Source organism: Heptranchias perlo, chromosome 14 (assembly GCF_035084215.1).
Source record: "Heptranchias perlo isolate sHepPer1 chromosome 14, sHepPer1.hap1, whole genome shotgun sequence".
Taxonomy (NCBI): Eukaryota; Metazoa; Chordata; class Chondrichthyes; order Hexanchiformes; family Hexanchidae; genus Heptranchias; species Heptranchias perlo.
The window spans coordinates 59,191,224-59,210,091 of NC_090338.1; the positions used below are offsets into that span (position 1 = coordinate 59,191,224).

Below are 18,868 nucleotides of genomic sequence, written 5' to 3' on the forward strand. Positions count from 1 at the left end.
GTGTATGATGAGCAATTTAGGGCGCAGTTATAGTGTCACTTTCAATGCAAAGTGGTTTTGACTGTGAAAGTTACTGTATAACTCTAAAGTCAGATTGGCAATTTGACTCCGGGTTGCACCAAAACATGTTTCACAATGCTTCGACTTTGCGCTGGATGTGGTATAACTGCAGTCTGGTGAGTAGGAACGTATGGGGCCTCCTGAAGACTTTATATACTTACTTTACAATATTTTTAATGTTAGTGGAAAGTAGTTGCTCCCTCACATCTCCCCTAACATTAAAAATTTACCTTCTGGGGAGCAGAACTCTTGTGCATGAATCCAAGCTTCTACGTGCTGAGCTTTTTGTCACTTCGTTCAATGTGACCTGCAGTGAGAAGCAGCTGACAGCATAACTCAGGTCTTCCAGCTGAATATCATACTTTACTGATCCCTGTCTGAAGCCACTATCTGCAGCAATAGTCTTTCCATAAGTAAGTCTTTAATACTTTGATCTGCGTGGTGATATTGCCATTTAAATGTTATGTTGGATAAACAGTTTTCCTTCTTGGTTTCAGCACTGATTTTAATCCCTTCTTTTTATAGCTCTACAGCCATGCACTGTCCTGGGGGCTTTTTAGCTTAATGTGTAAATTAGGATTCTGCTCTTCTGATGACTGAGTGGCTGAGCTGTACAAACCAGGAAGTTTCCAAGTTCGAGTCCCGGTCTGTACCGACTCAGCTGATCTCAGCCAGGGTAGCAGTATGAGTGCCACAGTTGGCCTCACCTAACCTGCGTTAGGGAAAATAAAACTGACCAGGATTCCAGCTCTTAATTGCTATCCAACGACCCCTGCTAATTCTCTGGATTATTAGTCCAGGCCTCTTGAGTTACGGACTGCAGCAGTTCAAGAAGGCGACTCACCACCACCTTCTCAAGGACAATTAGGGATGGGCAATAAATGCTGGCCTCGCCAGCAACGCCCACATTCCATGAATGAATTTTTTAAAAGTCCAGCAACATTACCACACTACCGTACCCAACAAGCGAACAAATGGAAAACCCCAACCACTGCGAGTAATGGATTCTACTGTAATTTTCCACAAAAATTCACAGTGGTAGTGAAAATTCTTGTGTCTTTGTGTATAGGTCAGTATTTAAGATCTTGTTACATGTGACTACAATACGTTATATATTTAGCACATTACATATAATACTGGAACATGTCAAAGTAAAACTATATTATTCAGCTATTTGGAATAGTTTCTGCCAAAAAAAAAGGGTAAGCAATAATAACATGTATTAAAGGCTCCCCTTAAAGACTCACTGGGTAGCTGGCCCATTCAAACCAAGGAAGTTCCCAAGTTTAATACCTGATCTACATTGTTAACTGATCTCAACCAGAACACAGTAAGGGGCCCTACAACTAGCCTCAACACCTGAGTTAGGAAGGAGGCAACCAACTATAGTTCCTGCATTTGACTTCTATGCAGTGGCCCCTGATGGAAGTGCATGTATGTAGATAACAGATAAGAACAGAATCAAGCTTAGCCGTGATGCCTTTGTACCTCCTCCATGGTCAAACAGCCTGCCAATTATCACCATTAAGGTTCATCCACGATTATTAGCCATTTGGGTGAGATACCAAAGGGTGTGGAACTGTATCTCAGCAAGGAGTCAACAGCTCAAGGAGAGGAGGCATAATGGAATATATTGTTTAAAAAGTAAGAAATCACAGTGGGATAGTTGGTGATTGTTACTGCTGTATATTCAATGCAACTTCTTGTTGTTGCCTGACAAAGCCTTGGCTCCATGGTAGCTCTCGCCTCGATTCAGAAAGTTGTGGGTTCAAGGCCCATTCCAGCATTTAAGCACAAAATCTTGACTGACATTCCAGTGCCGTTTTTTCAGAGGGTCTCACCTGCCCTCTCATGTGGACATAAAAGAGACTCCTCCAGAGACTTGAGCACATAATCTAGGCTGACACTCCAGCGCAGTACAGAGGTGGCATCTTTCGGATGAGTCGTCAAACCGAGACCCTGTCTGTCCTCTCAGGTGGACGGTAAAGATCCTATGACTCTATTGAAGAAGAGTAGGGGAGTTCTCCCAGTGTCCTGGCCAACGTTTATCCTTCAACCAGCACCTAAAACAAGTGATCTAGTCATTTATTTCATTGCTGTTTGTGGGACCTTGCTGTGTGCAAATTGACTGACGCGTTTCAACAACAACAACTTGCATTTATATAGCGCCTTTAACAAAGTAAAACGTCCCATGGCGCTTCACAGGAGCGTTATCAACAAAATACCAAGGATGTGCTGAGGAGATATTATGACAGGTAACCAAAAGCTTGGTCAAAGAGGTAGGTTTTAAGAAGTGTCTTAAAGGAGGAGAGGGAGATAGAGAGGTGGAGAGATTCCTATATTACAACAGTGACTACACTTCAAAAATACTTCATTGGTTGTAAAGTGCTTTGGGACATCTTGAGATCGCAAAAGGCGCTACATAAATGCAAGTCTTTCTTTTTCTTTTATGATACATTTCTGGCCACCCCAAACACACAATGCCTAATGAAGTTCTGAGGAGGAGTGTTCACAAGAGCCAAGACCCTGGTTATGTAGATTCCTGAATCGCATGACTTCCTTCTAGTCATTTAATTCTTTCAATTTATCAAACTGGGATGTGAAGCTTTGCCATGAAATAATTGAAAAGCTTTGCTATTCTGAACCAGTTTTCCTGGCGGAGCTGTTGTACATCGACCCACAGATTAACAGCAACTACACACTTTCAGCAATAGCAGAGGAGTCTCTTGGAATCTGAACAAAAATGTTTAATGATGTACAGCTCTGGCTGGAGGCCATGCAAAGAGCAGGATATACAGGAAACAATCTCTAACTTCAGCACTCACAGGATTTGAATGTTATAATTAACTGTTGTGGAAATGGAAATTAAAAATGGGTATATTTTATGTACACTGTGGTATCAGCCTAATGAGAAATGATTGCCAGTAAAATGCACATTTATAATGCAGGCAAAGATTAATGTGTTTAGACCTACAATTATCATTGAGCATCAATTATAACTCCATTTATTTATTTGCAGATATAATTCACCAGGATTCCCTGCAGTTGAACCATACCTGGTCGGTGTTGAGACCCAACAGCAGCTGGAGCATGACTGGGCTATTAAGATTCTGGTAGAATCTCCCCTAGGACTGGAGTGGCCATTTGAGTTTGCCAGAGAAACATGTCAGTGAAAGAGGCTTATCACAGGGAGAACAAATTCAGGAAAATGAAGGAAGTTGACTACAATCAATGGGGAGAGAGGAGAAGATTGATGAAAGGCAAAGCACAAAGATTGAAGGCCTGAGCCTGAAACTGATAGAGTTGTATGGACTTGTAAGGCGCTGCAGGATGAGCAAAAGACAAATATCATGAGGGGTGGATGAAAGGCAGTAAAGAACTGAGAAGTTATCAAGCAAAAATGAGGATGTCAGGGAGCTCAATAGGGTCTCCTGGAGTTCAATCAAAGATAGAGGGGTTTTGGGCCCTTCACAGAAGCCAGGCTACAACAATTATTAAAGGCTAGTACAAAAAGAAGCAAAGGAGGGACTCGAAAACGTAACCTGAAAAAGAACATAAGGAAAGATTTGTGTAGGTACAGAAGGATGTGCTGAGGAGATAAAGAGAAACTAAAAATTATGCAGAGAAAAAAACTCAGTACTTATAGCCTTGAAATTACTGTTGGCAATATTGGTGGATGAATTCTTAATGAATTCATATGATATTCCTTTGTCCAACATTTTAGCAGAGGCAATAACCTATTTAAAATAAACAGGCGAGCACCTGCTTTGAAATACTTGACAAAGAAATGTTATACAAATGTGGTAAGTGTTCCTTCATTAATACTGCCAACAAAGGAGGGGGTATACAGGTAGGAATAAAGGAACCATAGAAGAAGAAAACTTAAATTATTTCTTTTAGAAAGATCTGTAATGTATGGGGAAAATCAGCAATCACATTGCACATAGACTGAAATGTGTTAAGGAGAAATGTTTATTATTTTCTTCCTTCAGCCAATAATTTGTACTGAATAAATTGAGACTTTACATGCTAATTGAAAACATCTCTTAAAAAATTATTTGATTCATTTATAGTTTTATACACTAAAACTACCAATGTAATACCACTTTTCACTAATTATTTCATCAGTCAAGAGGTTAGTCACACAACCAGGTGTCACTTTGTCGTCATCACTCTTCTCTACTCAAATCCAGTAATTTTTTTTAATATAAATCACCAATTGCGAACAATGGTGCGATAAGCACGTGGAAATACTCTGAGCAAAAAACTCAAAATAACATAATAGTTAAAATAAACATCTTTTTCCTATCTTGCTCTTTCTGTCTCACTCCTTGTAAGTCATTTATAGTACACAGCTTGCACCAACACAAAGTGCTTTCAGTTTCCCATCAGCACAAACTGTGTAGTGGAATTCAAGTGTGAAGTCGGCTGAATCGCATGTGGATGACCACTTCCAGGAGGCAATGTCGATGCTGCTACGCTACAGATATTTGTCTCTGTGTAGTGTGATACGCTGCAGGCAGGCCCAAAACGTGCCACCGGCTGCAGGTTGCAATGAGCTCAGTGACAAGGAACTTCTGCCCACATGTGTTTGCAGCGCTTTCTCCTGTGGGTAACTAATTGTTAATGTTATGAAAAGTGGGTGTGGGCGCATCCGCTGTCTCTAAACATTAAAACGTTTCCATACGAAGTTTAAAAAGTTACCAGGCAGCCCAATATGGCGTGAGACTGCCTTCTGGAAATGAACTCACACCTCCTGATCAGGGCCTCGCTCACAAGTTACACTGCTGCTTTTGTATTGATTCACATCCAGAACTGGTTTGCTTAGTGGTAGTCCAATGGCATTCTAATGCCACTTTGGCTTTGCACTGGCTACAGTAACTTCGGTTTAAAGTTGGCTGCAATATATGATTGTCTGGCTACGTCCCTGTGTTACTTGTGCATGTGTTTATCTGCATGTTTCTGTGGATATTTGTGTATGAATGTGCATTTATGTGTGTACATTTGTGTATGAGGGAGGGTTCTTTTATTTTAACACTGATAGCAGCAATAAACAAAGCCAGTAGAATGCTGAACTTGTCAGAGGAAGTTATGATCAAACTGCACAGTGCTCTGCTCAGACCCTACCTTGAGAATGTTTCCAGTCCTAGTCATTGAAACACAAGGGAGACAATCAAACCCTGGAGTCAGTACAAAGAAGCACCACAAGACTGATCCTCCTGTTAGAGATCTGGGACATAAGAAAAGGCTGAAAAAATTTGGGCTTTGCAGCTTTTAAAAATTGCATCGAAGAGGTGGTCTTATAGAGATAATATAAGATAGTAAATGGCATAGAAAAGGTAAATCTAAACTATTACTTTAAATTGCAAGAGAACAAGGCGTTACAGGTTCAAACTAGTAAAAGGCAAATTTAGTACAGCTAACAGGAAGTTCTTCCTCACACAGTGATCACCACATGTGTCAACAAGTGACTCCTGCATAGGGTAGTGTACAACTCCCTCCACTGCCTCGCCACTCCCGATCGCTACAACCTCCTCCAGCCTTACAACTTTCCAAGAACTCTGCATTCCTTCTGACGTCTAGGCCCTTAAGTTCTGGAACTCCCTCCCCAAACCTCTTTGCATCTCCACCTCTCTCACCTCTTTTAAGATACTGCTTGAAGCCTACCTCCTCCAACAGACACCTGGTCGCCTGTCCTAATGTCTCCTTCTTTGGCTCGCTGTCAATTTTTGTCTGATAATGCTCCCGTGAAGCACCTTGGGACGTTTTACTACATTAAAGGCACTATATAAATGGCAGTTGTTATCGGAGGCCCAAACTCTGGAATCATTTAAAAATCAATGGAATGCTGCAAGGGGGGGGACATTAGGGATGAACTAAGACGGGACGAATGGCCTTCCTTACCTGCATTTATCTTGTGTTCTACAATATTAATTTATTTCCTTTTTTTGTTTGTATTCATTATAATCCACAGCAATCGATTTACCAAACTGTCGTCCTTTCTCTCAGTGGACCACAGTTGGAGATATTGTATTCATCTCGCTGATTCTAAGATAATTTTCTGTCCGATTTTGAATCCACTGCAACGCGGCCGCTGTAGATGTTGGAGATAGCCCAAAGGATCTTTTACCAGGATGTTTGTCGTTTTTCATGATCCCATTTATTCTGAAACAGGCCCCTTCGTCCTTTTGCTCCATTTATGGCTCATCCCTCCTGTGTTGTTTCCATATCGGTGGGGAGACTATTTAGAAAAAAAAGCAGTCTGAGCCCAGCATGTCCCATCTCTCAAATCACCAAGGCCACTGTTACACCACTGCCAGCCAATGCTACTCCCACTGCCAAGAAAGGGCCCCAGCCTCCAACCCACGTACACTTAGAGCAAACAGTCACCTCCCCGGGGCTGGCATACTGGCCCGCTCTGGCATTAGCTCCAGACCGCTGTGGTCACATAGATATCACTGCCAGGGCGGAAAGCACTTCGCAGCAAACTTATCAGTCCGACTGCAGCTTAAAGGCAGACACATTATTGAAAAGCCAACGCTACGCGGCAGATTTTTATGTTTGTGCGTATTGGTGTGTGTGGTTGTATGTGTGTGTTTGCATGTGTGCGTGTACTTGTGCATATTGGTGTGTGTGTATGTTTGTGTGTGGTTGTATGTGTTTGTGTGAGTGTGTGTATGTGTGTATTTGTGTTTGCTTGTATGTGTATTTATGTGGGTTTGTGTGTGTGTTTGTGTCTGTATTTATGTGTTTGTGTTTGTACCTGTATGTTTATGTGCATTTGTGTATGTAAGTGTTTGTATGTGTGTATTTATGGGTGTGTCTGTGTTTGTATGTGTGTGCGTGTTTTTGTAGGTGTGTTTATGTGTATGAGTGTTTGTGTGTGTGTTTGTGCCTATTTATGTGTGTATTTCTGAGTGTGTGTTTGTTAGTGGATGTGTATGTTTGTATGAGTGTGTGTATGTGTGTGCCTTTAAGTGTATTTGTGTGAGAGTTTGTGTGTGTATGTTCATATGTGTTTGTGTGTGTTTGTATGTGTGTGTTTATGTGTGTGTTTTTATGTATGCGTTTGTGTGTGTAAGCTTTTGTATGTATATTTGTGTGTGTGATTGTATTTATGTGTTTGTGTGAATTTTTGTATGTGTTTTAATGTATGCATTTCTGTGTTTTAGTGTGTGACCGTCTGTTTGTGTGTATTTATGTGTGTGTGTTTGCGTGAGTGTGTGTTTGTGCATATTGGTGTCTACATGTTTGTGTGTGGTTGTATGTGTGTGTTTGTGTGAGTGTGTGTTTGTATGTGTATATTTATGTGTGTTTGTGAATGTGGGTTGGTATCTGTATGTTTATGTGCATTTGTGTGTGTGTGATTGTATGTGTATTTATTTGTGTGTGTCTGTGTTTGTGTGAGTTTTTTTATGTGTGTTTATGTGTGTGTGTTTATGTGTGTATGTTTGTGTGTGTGTGCATATTGGTGTGTATGGTTGTATGTGTGTTTGTGTGTCTGATTGTATGTGTATGTGAATGTGTGTTTGCATGCATATTGGTGTGTGTTTGTTTGTGTGTGTTTGTCTGAGGAATGTGTGTATATGTGTTTGTATGAGTTTCTGTTTGTATGTTGTATGTGCATTTGCTTTGTTGGTGTGTATGTGCGTTTGTGTATGTTTTTGTATGTATGCATTTGTGCGTGAGTTTTTGTATGTGTGTTTGTGTGTATTTATGTGTGCGTGTGAATGTTGTGTGTTTGTGTGTGCGTTTGTATGTGTATGTTTATGTGTGTGTTTGTGTGTGCGCTTGTGTGTGGTTATGTATGTGTAGGTGTATGTGTTTGTGTGAGTGTCTGTATGTGTGTTTATGTTTGTGTTTGTATGTGTGTGTTTATATTTGTGCGTTTGTTTGTGTGTCTGAGTGTGAGGGGGAAAAACCGCAGCAGTTTTATGATCATTGCAATCGTCGCAAACCTGTCATAGATTCCCCGCACATTCCCAACGGCGGAGGAGGAAGGGCCGAACTCGAGGTTAAGCAGAGAGCATCAGCCTGTAGTGTCCCCACCCAACGGCAGCACCAGCCTCACCTGCCCTGTACTTTCTGTATGGATATTGAGAAGACTCGTTTGCAATACCTAGCCTTTAGAAATCAAATTCGTTTTAATATATTTTATTGTGGGAAAAATATTTCCTTATTATTCTGTAGTACAGACACGCCAGTCGTGACACACATATATTTACAATCGACAATGAAGACCATTATAAAACAGATCTATGGGGACGGACGAGATAAGACATCAACAGGTACATCAAGAAACAGAAATCACACAGTGCCATTCACATACACAAGGTCCTCGGCGCTAAACTCCTACAGACCGTCCTTTTCTTTTAAAAACCCGTAGAAACTTGCAAATGAGCCTCTCTCACTCACACACATTCCCGTGTGTTCAAAGCTGCAGCTGGCCTTGCGGGCACTTTAATTTTTTTAAATCCTCCGACCTAAAACGTGAAAAAAACACCATCCCCCATGGCTCTGTCTGTGGGTACGCTGGATGCTACTAGCCACCTTTAATCAAATCCGTCTTAAAAGAATTAAATTCTCGATGTACAGCGAGAGACGAGGCGGACTCCTTCCATCACTGGCCTCCTAATCCCAAGGTCATTGCAAGCGAGGACGATCCGTCTTCACCACTGCAGTTGAACTTTTATTTTAAAACAAACAGTCTCTTTAATTAAAGTATAATCACACGGTTGAAGTTTTTTTTAGTCCATTTTGTGTCCTGCAACTCGATCAGAAGTGGACTCGATAATTCCACAATGGGCCAGTATAATAAAACGTGTTGAATATATATATATATATATATATTTGTTTAATGATCTCAGTCCACTTGTCCGGCTGCTCGGGGTGATCATTGCACGAATTATACTGAAAAGTTTGTATCGCTGTTTTTTGTTATCCAATAATGCCTCTAATCTTCTGAAATGACATCAATGTCCTCCGGGCTGGTCTGTCTGGTGGCCATTCTCCACCTGTTAACGTGCTGTGTCCCTTTACGTTTTTGCTGTGTGTCTGGGCTCTCTTCCTCCAATTTCTGTCGCTTGTATTTGGTCCTTCTATTCTGAAACCACACTTTTACCTGACGAGAGAAGCAGAAAAATGAGTGAGACTTTCCATTTGATTTTATTATTTATCCAAGTAGAATAATATCACACGGAAATTTGGATAACTGTCAGGGAGGCCACATCTCAAGAAAATATCTCAGGGGCGGAGCTGGCACAGCCTCGTGTATTATGTTTACCTAAATATGTACATAGACTGGGGTTGCCTGTTTCTAATCTCATTCACTTTAATGGGAGGAAAATCGTGGGCTGATGCGGGCCGAAGTGGAAAATCCTAACCACATTCTCCAGCCCAGCCCTCCACCTGTCCTGGCAGCTGTAATCTAGGATGTGTTTCTCATCAGGGTATTTGCCCAATTTTACTTTGTAGAGAGCTACGCTACTTGCCCCTACAATCGCCTTTGGTGAACTATTCCAAAAACTGGCCACCCTCTCAGTAAACTAACATTTCCTTAAGCCGAAGCTTACTTTTTCTCAACTTATATTCAGTCCTCTACAATGTCCTATCAATTAGACCATAAGACCTTAAGAGATAGGAGCAGGAGTGGAGCTGGAGCGTCTCGAGCCTGCTCCGCCATTTAATGAGATCATGGCTGATCTGATTTTTACCTCAACTCCACTTTCCCGCCTTTTCCCCATATCCTTTGGCTCTCTTGCTGATCAAAAATTTGTCTAACTCAGCCTTGAATGTATTCAATGACTCAGCCTCCACAGCTTTTTGGAGTAAAGAATTCCAAAGATTCACGACCCTCTGGGAGAAGAAATTCCTCCTCATTTCCATCTTAAAAGGGTGACCCCTTATTCTGAGACAATGCCCCCTAGTTTTAGATTCCCCCATGAGGGGTAACATCCTCTCAGCATCTACCCTATCGAGTCCCCTCAGAATCTTGTATGTTTCAATAAGATCTCCTCTCATTCTTCTAAACTCCAATGAGTATAGACCCAATCTGTTCAATCTTTCCTCATAAGACAACCCTTCCATACCCGGAATCAACCTAGTGAACCTTCTCTAAACTGCCTCCAAAGCAAGTATGTCCTTCCTTAAATAAGGGCACCAGAACTGTACACAGTGCTCCAGGTGTGGTCTCACCAGCACCCTGTACAGTTGTAGCATGACTTCCCTGCTTTTGTACTCCATCCCCCTAGAAATAAAGGCCAATATTCAGTTTGCCTTCTGGATTACCTGCTGCACCTATATGTTGACTTCATTCCAATAGTTCTGACTGCTTCTCTACACACCTGAGTCTTATTAACTTGAAAACCTCAATCATATCTTTCCCCTCCTCCAACCAAAAATCTAAGTTCGTTAAGCCTCTTCTCCTGTTTTATTCTTTAGTTCCCTTAACATTTTAGTGACTTTTCTCTATGCCTTTTCCAGCTCAGCTACATCCTCCCTGTAGTGTGGGTTCCAGAACTTTTTTTTTATTCATTCATGGGATGTGGGCATCGCTGGTGAGGCCAGCATTTATTGCCCATCTCTAATTGCCCTTGAGAAGGTGGTGGTGAGCCGCCTTCTTGAACCGCTGCAGTCCATGTGGTGAAGGCTCTCCCACGGTGCTGTTAGGTAGGGAGTTCCAGGATTTTGACCCAGCGACAATGAAGGAACAGCGATATATTTCCAAGTCGGGATGATGTGTGACTTGGAGGGGAACATGCAGGTGGTGTTGTTCCCATGTGCCTGCTGCCCTTGTCCTTCTAGGTGGTAGAGATCATGAGTTTGGGACGTGATGTTGAAGATGCCTTGGCGAGTTGCTGCAGTGCATCCTGTAGATGGTACACACTGCAGCCATAGTGCACTGGTGGTGAAGGGAGTGAATGTTTAGGGTGGTGGATGGGGTGCCAATCAAGCGGGCTGCTTTGTCCTGGATGGTGTTGAGCTTCTTGAGTGTTGTTGGAGTTTCACTCATCCAGGCAAGTGGAGAGTATTCCATCACACTCCTGACTCATGCCTTGTAGATGGTGGAAAGGCTTTGGGGAGTCAGGAGGTGAGTCACTCGCCACAGAATACCCAGCATCTGACCTGCTTTTGCAGCCACAGTATTTATGTGGCTGGTCCAGTTAAGTTTCTGGTCAATGGTGATGCCCAGGATGTTGATGGTGGGGGATTCAGCAATGGTAATGCTGTTGAATATCAAGGGGAGGTGTTTAGACTCTTTCTTGTTGGAGATGGTCATTGCCTGGCACTTGTCCGGCGCGAATGTTACTTGCCACTTATCAACCCAAGCCTGGATGTTGTCCAGGTCTTGCTGCATGCTTCATTATCTGAGGGGTTTGGAATGGAACTGAACACTGTGCAATCATCAGTGAACACCCCTGTTTCTGACCTTATGATGGAGGGAAGGTCTTTGATGAAGCAGCTAAAGATGATTGGACCTAGGACACTGCCATAAGGAACTCCTGCAGCAAAGTCCTGGGGTTGAGATGATTGGCCTCCAACAACCACTACCATCTTTCTTTGTGCTAGGTAAGGCTCCAGCTATTGGAAAGTTTTCCCCCTGATTCCCATTGACTTCAATGTTACTAGGGCTCCTTGGTGCCACACTCAGTCAAATGCTGCCTTGATGTCAAGGGCAGTCACTCTCACCTCACCTCTGGAATTCAGCTCTTTTGTCCATGTTTGGACCAAGGCTGTAATGAGGTCCGGAGCTGAGTGGTCCTGGCGGAACCCAAACTGAGCATTGGTGAGCAGGTTATTGGTGAGTAAGTGCCACTTGATAGCACTGTCGACGACACCTTCCATCACTTTGCTGATGATTGAGAGTAGACTGATAGGGCGGTAATTGGCTGAATTGGATTTGTCTGCTTTTTGTGGACAGAACATACCTGGGCAATTTTCCACAGTGTCAGGTAGATGCCAGTGTTGAGGCTGTACTGGAACAGTTTGGCTAGAGGCATGGCCAGTAATAGAACTGTACAGACTACTCCAAGTGTGGCCTGATCAATACTTTATATAGTGGCAGAATTACTTACCTTGAGCTCTGTGTTTTTATATAACCAAACATCCCATTAGCTTTTTTGACAGCAGTCAGACATTGGCTTGATGTCTTGATGGGTCTATCTACTATCACTTTCAGATCCCTTTCTTGGTCAATTATATTTTCCTATTAATCCTGTAATTCCTCTGCCGGTTCTATATCCCTAAGCATAGGACTTTACTTATCTACATTAAACTGTCTAATTGTCCATCACCTCCCCATAAAGTCTGAGTCTACTGTTGCTTTTCCTCATCTTCCACCATATTAACCCCCCCCCCCCCACCGATATTTTCACAGATTAGGTGGCCACTTTGCTGAAAACCACCATTTTGTCTGCAGGTGTCCCCGAGCTACAACGAAAGGAAAGGACTTGCATTTATATTGCAACTTTCATGACCTCAGGGCATCCCAACGTGCTTTACAGCCTATTAAGTACTTTTGAAGTGTAGTTGCTGTTGTAATGTAGAAAACGTGGCAGCCAATTTGTGCACAGCAAGGTCCTACATTCAGCAATGGGGTAAATGACCAGATCATTTGTTTTTAGCAATGTTGGTTGAGGGATAAATGTTATGTGTCGAAAACTTCAAGAACAACGTTTTATCTTTGTCCTTGGTATTCTACAGTTCTATGGGCTAAGCACTAACTTCAGACCTTAGTTATATCCTCATTTTCAACCCTGTTGCAATTTCATTCTTGACCCCTATTTTTCCATTTCCCATTTCCACAGGCCTCCCCTTCTCTTAGGTGATAATAAACCCTTTCTTTCTTTAATGTGCTAGTGTTACTGTCTATTACTTGGTTGAGATGATGTGCTACGTCATTCCACTCATCATTCCCCTCTGGAATTGTCTGGTTTATATATATATATTGCCTCTCCTTTTTCTCATTGCTTATTCGCCTCTTATGTTCCAATTCTGAAAAAGTGTCTGCACCCAAAATGTCAACTCATCTGTTTTCTCCACAGATGCTGACTGACCTGTTCAGTGTTTTCAATATTTTCTGTTTTTGCTTCCGATTCCAAGCATCTGCAGTATTTTTACCTGTTATTTTTGTGTCAACTTCAAACTTTAAGACATCTTTTTCCAAACCATTTATAAAAATGAAGAGTATTGGTCCAAATAACCAAGCTTGAGGGATTCCACTTGTCACACCCCTACATCCAGAATGCATCCCTTTGTTTCCTATATCCATCAATCCATTTCAACACACTGCTGCTCATTTTCTGAACTAGTTTTCGTATAAAAATCTTTCCTAAAAATCCAAGTATATTCATCTAAATTCTTGCCCTTAACCACATATTTTGTTACTTTATCAAAAATTATATTATCTTGCTCTGGCATAAGTTCCCTTTCGTAAATCTTTTCAATTAGTTTATATCATCCTAATTATTCCATTACCTTGTCCTTGATTCTAGACTTTCCCTAGCACTGATGTGAAACTATAGCAACACAGATTCCCTCTTCCCCACCTCTTTTCAATAAGGACAGTACATTTGCCACTCTCCAGTCGTCCACTACCACCCCCTTATCTAACCAATCTCTAATTATTTCCCTGAGAACCCTAGAGTGAAACTGATCTGGCCCAGGTGCTTCATTTACTTAGTTTTGATTCAAGTATCCAGCCATTAACTCAGTATTAAGATTAATTGCATTAATTACACCCCTCAATCTGACTATTCTGGAACATCCAGTTGATATTGCCCCTGTATTGTCCTTTTCTCATATATATGGAGCTAAATAACTAATTTAATTCGATGGGTTTAGTCAAGCACGTGAAATAAAGCTGAAATTAGGCATTGTTTACTGTTACAGCAATCCTTACCTGATAGGAATAGATACACTGTAATCCTAACGTTCCAACACGTGTCCCATTCACTTCTATTCTCATTGTACAGATCCCAATGTACCATGTCATTCTCATTCCTTATCATGGTACAGAATCCCAAATACATCAAATCGTTTCTCATTCACTTCCATTGTAAATAATATTCGACCCAGATCAGATCCTACTCGGTACAAAAAAAATTACACAATTCCCTTTTCAATGCCCAGTACGCTGGAAATAATTGATCCACTGCTCCCGTGCACCTTCGGCGGAAACACTGGAGAAACGCCGTAAATTGAGTGATTTCCCCTCGGAAATTATTGGCATATACATATTTAGAAGTTCATCGTGCATGCAGTGATACCTTTCTATTAAAAATAACTTAGATTAAGGTACAGAACGAATGTTTCCATTGGCCTTGGTGCAAATGATGATTTTTACATGCCGTTTACAGAAGTCCGGTTTTAGGTATAACTTATCTTGGAAAACTGACCATCTATTCACCACCCTTCTCATGGCGGTCTGATGTGAAAATGAACAAGGTTGGGGGCGGGGGGAGGGCGATCTCAGCCCTTCATTGTTGACCATTCGGAGACACTTTCATTATCATTTCAGTATTAAGTAAATCGCAGCTAAAAATGTAACAGCCCTTCTCCCGTCCTTTAGAGTATCATAGTATCATAATAGGGACAGCACAGGAGGAAGCCATTCGGCCCATCGTGCCTGTGCAGGCTCTTTGAAAGAGCTACCCAATCAGAGCTACCCCATAGCCCTGTAATTTTTTTTCCCTTGAAGTATTTATCCAATTCCCTTCTGAAAGTTACTATTGAATCTGCTTCCACCATCCGTTCAGGCAGTGCATTCCAGATCATTACAACTGGCTGCCTAAAAAAATGTTTCCTCATGTCGCCTCTGGCTCCTTGCCGATCACCTTAAATCTGTGTCCTTTGGTTACCGACCCTCTGCCACGGAAACAGTTTCTGTGTTCATGATTTTGAACACCTCTATCAAATTTCCCCTTAACTTTCTCGGTTCTAACCAGAATCTCCTCTCACAACTTTGCTTATGTCTCGTTAGAATGGTCTCATCGCTGCTAACGCATTACTCTCGCTCTAAATTCCTCCCCAATACGCTGAGGCCACATTCAAAACAAGATCCAAAAATCCATTTCAGCTTCAATCAAGTCAGAAATTACGAATCCTTCGTGTCTAATATATTCTCCAGATTTCGGTTTGTTTAAATTCTGCAAATGAAATGTACTGTTTCTCCCCTTCTCTCGGAAATTGGAAAGTGTTAATCATAACTACAATAAACGGAGTCTTGTTAAACTCTCGAGTTTTCTGAAACAGAAATACCATTTATCTTCTGTACAAACACCTCACTCAGTCCCCGCAAGTACATTTTAATTAATAGCAAACAGACATGTTTTCTGCTTCATTTGCACATAGAACCCGGGGCATCAACACCCAGTTATGATAATGTCACAGAAAATACTGCACCGAGGATTATTCAACATGACAACCAGATGAATACAGGCCAGTTTATTTATTTTCTTAAACAGAAAATCCAACATGTGCATTCCGTCTCCGTGCATCGAATTTTCTCCTGTTATCTGACTTACCCTGCAAGTCCCTCTTAACTGAACAGTTTGCCTGCACCGCACGTTAACTGTGTTTAGTGCACTATATGTAAAACACTCTGGTATTTGGCATTGTATCTGCTCGTTGGTGCGGTAATAGGCTCGGGGTTTCCATTAAACAAAAGTTGTAGAGAAAATTCCGCCGAATTCTGACACAGTGCCCAACTGTGCTTACATATAATGCTAACATCGCCGAGATGGGGGCAACGTTTAATCAGGATTTCTACCGAACGCGATCAACCGTGCCGGCTAATCCGTACAGTAAAGCAAAACTCCTTACCGTAACGAAAAATCCCATTCAAAGGCGGCGTGATACTAAGTCATTTAAAGCGGCTTCAGGTTCTTGCCCGTGCTGAGAACGGCAATGGGGAAGAACTGGGGCAATGTTTTATACTGTGAATGTATTATATCTGGATTGAGAGTTCTATAAAACAGGGGCTACATTAGTTCGGATTCTTTCTGTGTGTGTCAATTAATATTTAGCGACCTGTACATCTGATTTGAACAATTTGAGTTTGGACAATTTGGCCAACAGTTGGTCAACGAGTGAACTCACTACACTCAGACATTACGCTCATTTCAGACAATACCCTATTTAAACCAGCGAGTCGAAATTAATTCAGGCCCAAGTTAATTCTGTAAGTTTCACCTTGTCGTTTACCTGGAGAGATTCAAACTTTCCAAAAATGAGGGAGGAGCCGACGCTGCTGCAAATTACCCGCGGTCTGTGAGAGGGACGGCTATCCGGGCCCAATACACTTCTCTCCGTCCCTGTTTTCTTAAGTGTAACACGGAATAAATACACGGGCCGGTTTGCTTAGGTTACAGAGCACACGAGAAGGGGTTCCCCAATCTGGCCAAAAAAGCTGCAGAACGCGTTGTGATGCCTGGGATCACTTGTATAGATTGGCTTTATTTATATATAGTTATAACAATTGAACACGTTAATATATATATGATAAACATTTATTATTTTTTGTGTCAATCAAATGACACATTTCGAATTCGTTATATTTGAAGGGCTTTAGGACGTTGAGAAGAGACGAGATTAGTGTTTTATAAATCCACATTTTGGAATGTTTCTGTAGAACTATCCTTTTAACAATATTTTCTTCCCAGTTATAAAAATATTGAGTGTATGTGTGCAACTTTATTGTTTGTTAGTTGAACAGAAACACAACTATCCAATTGATATAGACATATTTAATTCGTTATTTTGGGAAGTGACGAATTTTCACATTTAATTCCACGGTTCATTCCTTACTGACTATTTTATTTTCGTTCACAGCCCGTGGTTCTGGGAAGGATGGGGTCAGCCGGATGGGAAAATATACAGTAATACTTGGACATGGAGGAAGCCCAGCCCTGAAATAGCAGCGAGCGGTAACATTAAAGGGAGGGAACCAGCAGCGAGTACTGAGAATGGGTCGGGCAGTAGCGGGCGATTTTACAAGGACCCTCCAACTTTATTCGATCTACTTTCCACCTTCTTTCGCATTAAATACTTTTTTATGATACTCGGAAATTCTCGGACAATTTTCTATCAAACCGAACCAAAAATACATTCTCCCATCTCTGTGCCTTTTAACTCTGCTTTATCCTATTCATTCACATGGTCTTCACCCACCCCTCCTCCGTAGTGCCCGTGTTCTAAAGAAATTGAACTGTCGGGGACCCCGGCGTTTTATTTGAAGAAGGGCGCATTACCATTATATCGAGTGAATAGTGAAGGGGATTAGCTACATCCCCCGTCTTACTTTCATTGCAGAATAGATCGTTATTTCACACACTACACCGAGGAGCTCTTTGAACCCCCAGCACTCATGCACAACTCGATAACTGTTTTTGTTGTCGTTAAAACTTGATCGGCCTCCCAGCCCCAGAATTAACTAAATCGAAGCCATCTCGGCGTTTTATTGTGTTTGTGTGCGTCTGAAATTGCACATCTCTGGAATCCGTGAAGTGTGAATGTGCTGGCAGTCGGTGGGGTGAGCAGAGCCCCGGCTTGTGAACTGGTTGACGGTGCCCTTGACACAGGCTTTCTCTGTGGCTGCTGGCTGGCACACTGTGGTGAGTGGACACGTCTATTCCCTTGGGGTACAGGCACTACGTAAAGTGAGGGTGGCTGAATACCCAGGGAAAGCCAAACAACCCCATTCCCATCTACACCCACCATACCCGTTCATCTCATTTGAATCGTATGATGAATCGTAGATGTTCCTGAATTTTTTTTTGACTTGCCCCAGAAAATCGGATTAAAACATAAAACAATCAGGGACAAGAAAACACCATTTGTCCCCGGAAAGTTGCTCTCTAGGACCCGAGCTCTCCTGGTCTAATATCCAACTATATCTCGAACGCTCCAGTTCTTGACGGCGCATTACCCGGCGGGTGTACTATATCTGTACAATATATGACAAAGTATGGGCCTCGGGTACTGCTATAGACAGTATGACCTGGAACTAATGCTGAAAGGCAGCATTACGGTAGAATTCTTTAAAACTAATGAGCTCACATCAATCTTGATGCGGTATTACCGCACACACCGAAAGTTTGAAAGCTTATGTGAGATCTACTCATTCTGAAGTATTGCAGTATTAGTCCTGTTCGGCTGATCGGTGAGAAGTTAGCAAAATTTTAATTATTGACTGCGCTTGGATAGATACCTGGATTAAAGAATCACCACAATACTGGCCACAGGGCAGAAGGCGGTTTTTTTTGCACATTTATATTCCTCAAATAGAGCGGAGTCGGGTCCGAGTTTGAAAATGCGGCAGCACACGGCAACGGTCTATTTAAAGGGGATTAGGAGATCTGTTCAGTAAATACTTGACCAGACCAGACATGTAACCATTGCCGTTTTAATGCGCCTGATCTACATTAAGCATAGGGGGCTTAATTCGCTAAAAAAAATACTCCAAACATTTTACCTTTTAACTAACTTACGGCAGAAAGTGAAACAAATTTACACTACATTTTCCATTATCAGATTTCCTGTAACAACAGCTCTGCACCTCACCGTTGGTCTTTGAGTCCACGGGAAGGTGACGCCAGGAAAGTTCGATTCTTTTTATTATTAATGCAGTGTTTGAATATGCTGCCGTTTCATTTATACTACAGTAATAATGTCGGACCTTTAGACACTCAGTGATTCGGGATTGTCTGGAGTCCAATCTGTGACAGGGTGGGGGAGGTTTTGATCTTGGGTAATATATTTTTTGCGTGGTTGGGCCGGTTCTTGTGCCTGATTTTTGCTACAATTTAAG

General features: G+C 41.8%; 1 protein-coding gene across 1 annotated transcript in view; it reads right to left on the reverse strand.

Annotated features, from left to right (window-relative positions):
• Positions 1 to 8,227: 8,227 nt before the first annotated feature.
• The window catches only part of emx3 (empty spiracles homeobox 3), a 28,707-nt gene continuing 18,066 nt past the window's right edge, over positions 8,228 to 18,868 (reverse strand). Inside the window, exon 3 of the mRNA XM_067995869.1 lies at positions 8,228 to 9,181. Coding sequence (XP_067851970.1) covers positions 9,014 to 9,181 — 168 coding nt within the window. The 3' untranslated portion in view covers positions 8,228 to 9,013. The remainder of the gene's footprint in view (positions 9,182 to 18,868) is intronic.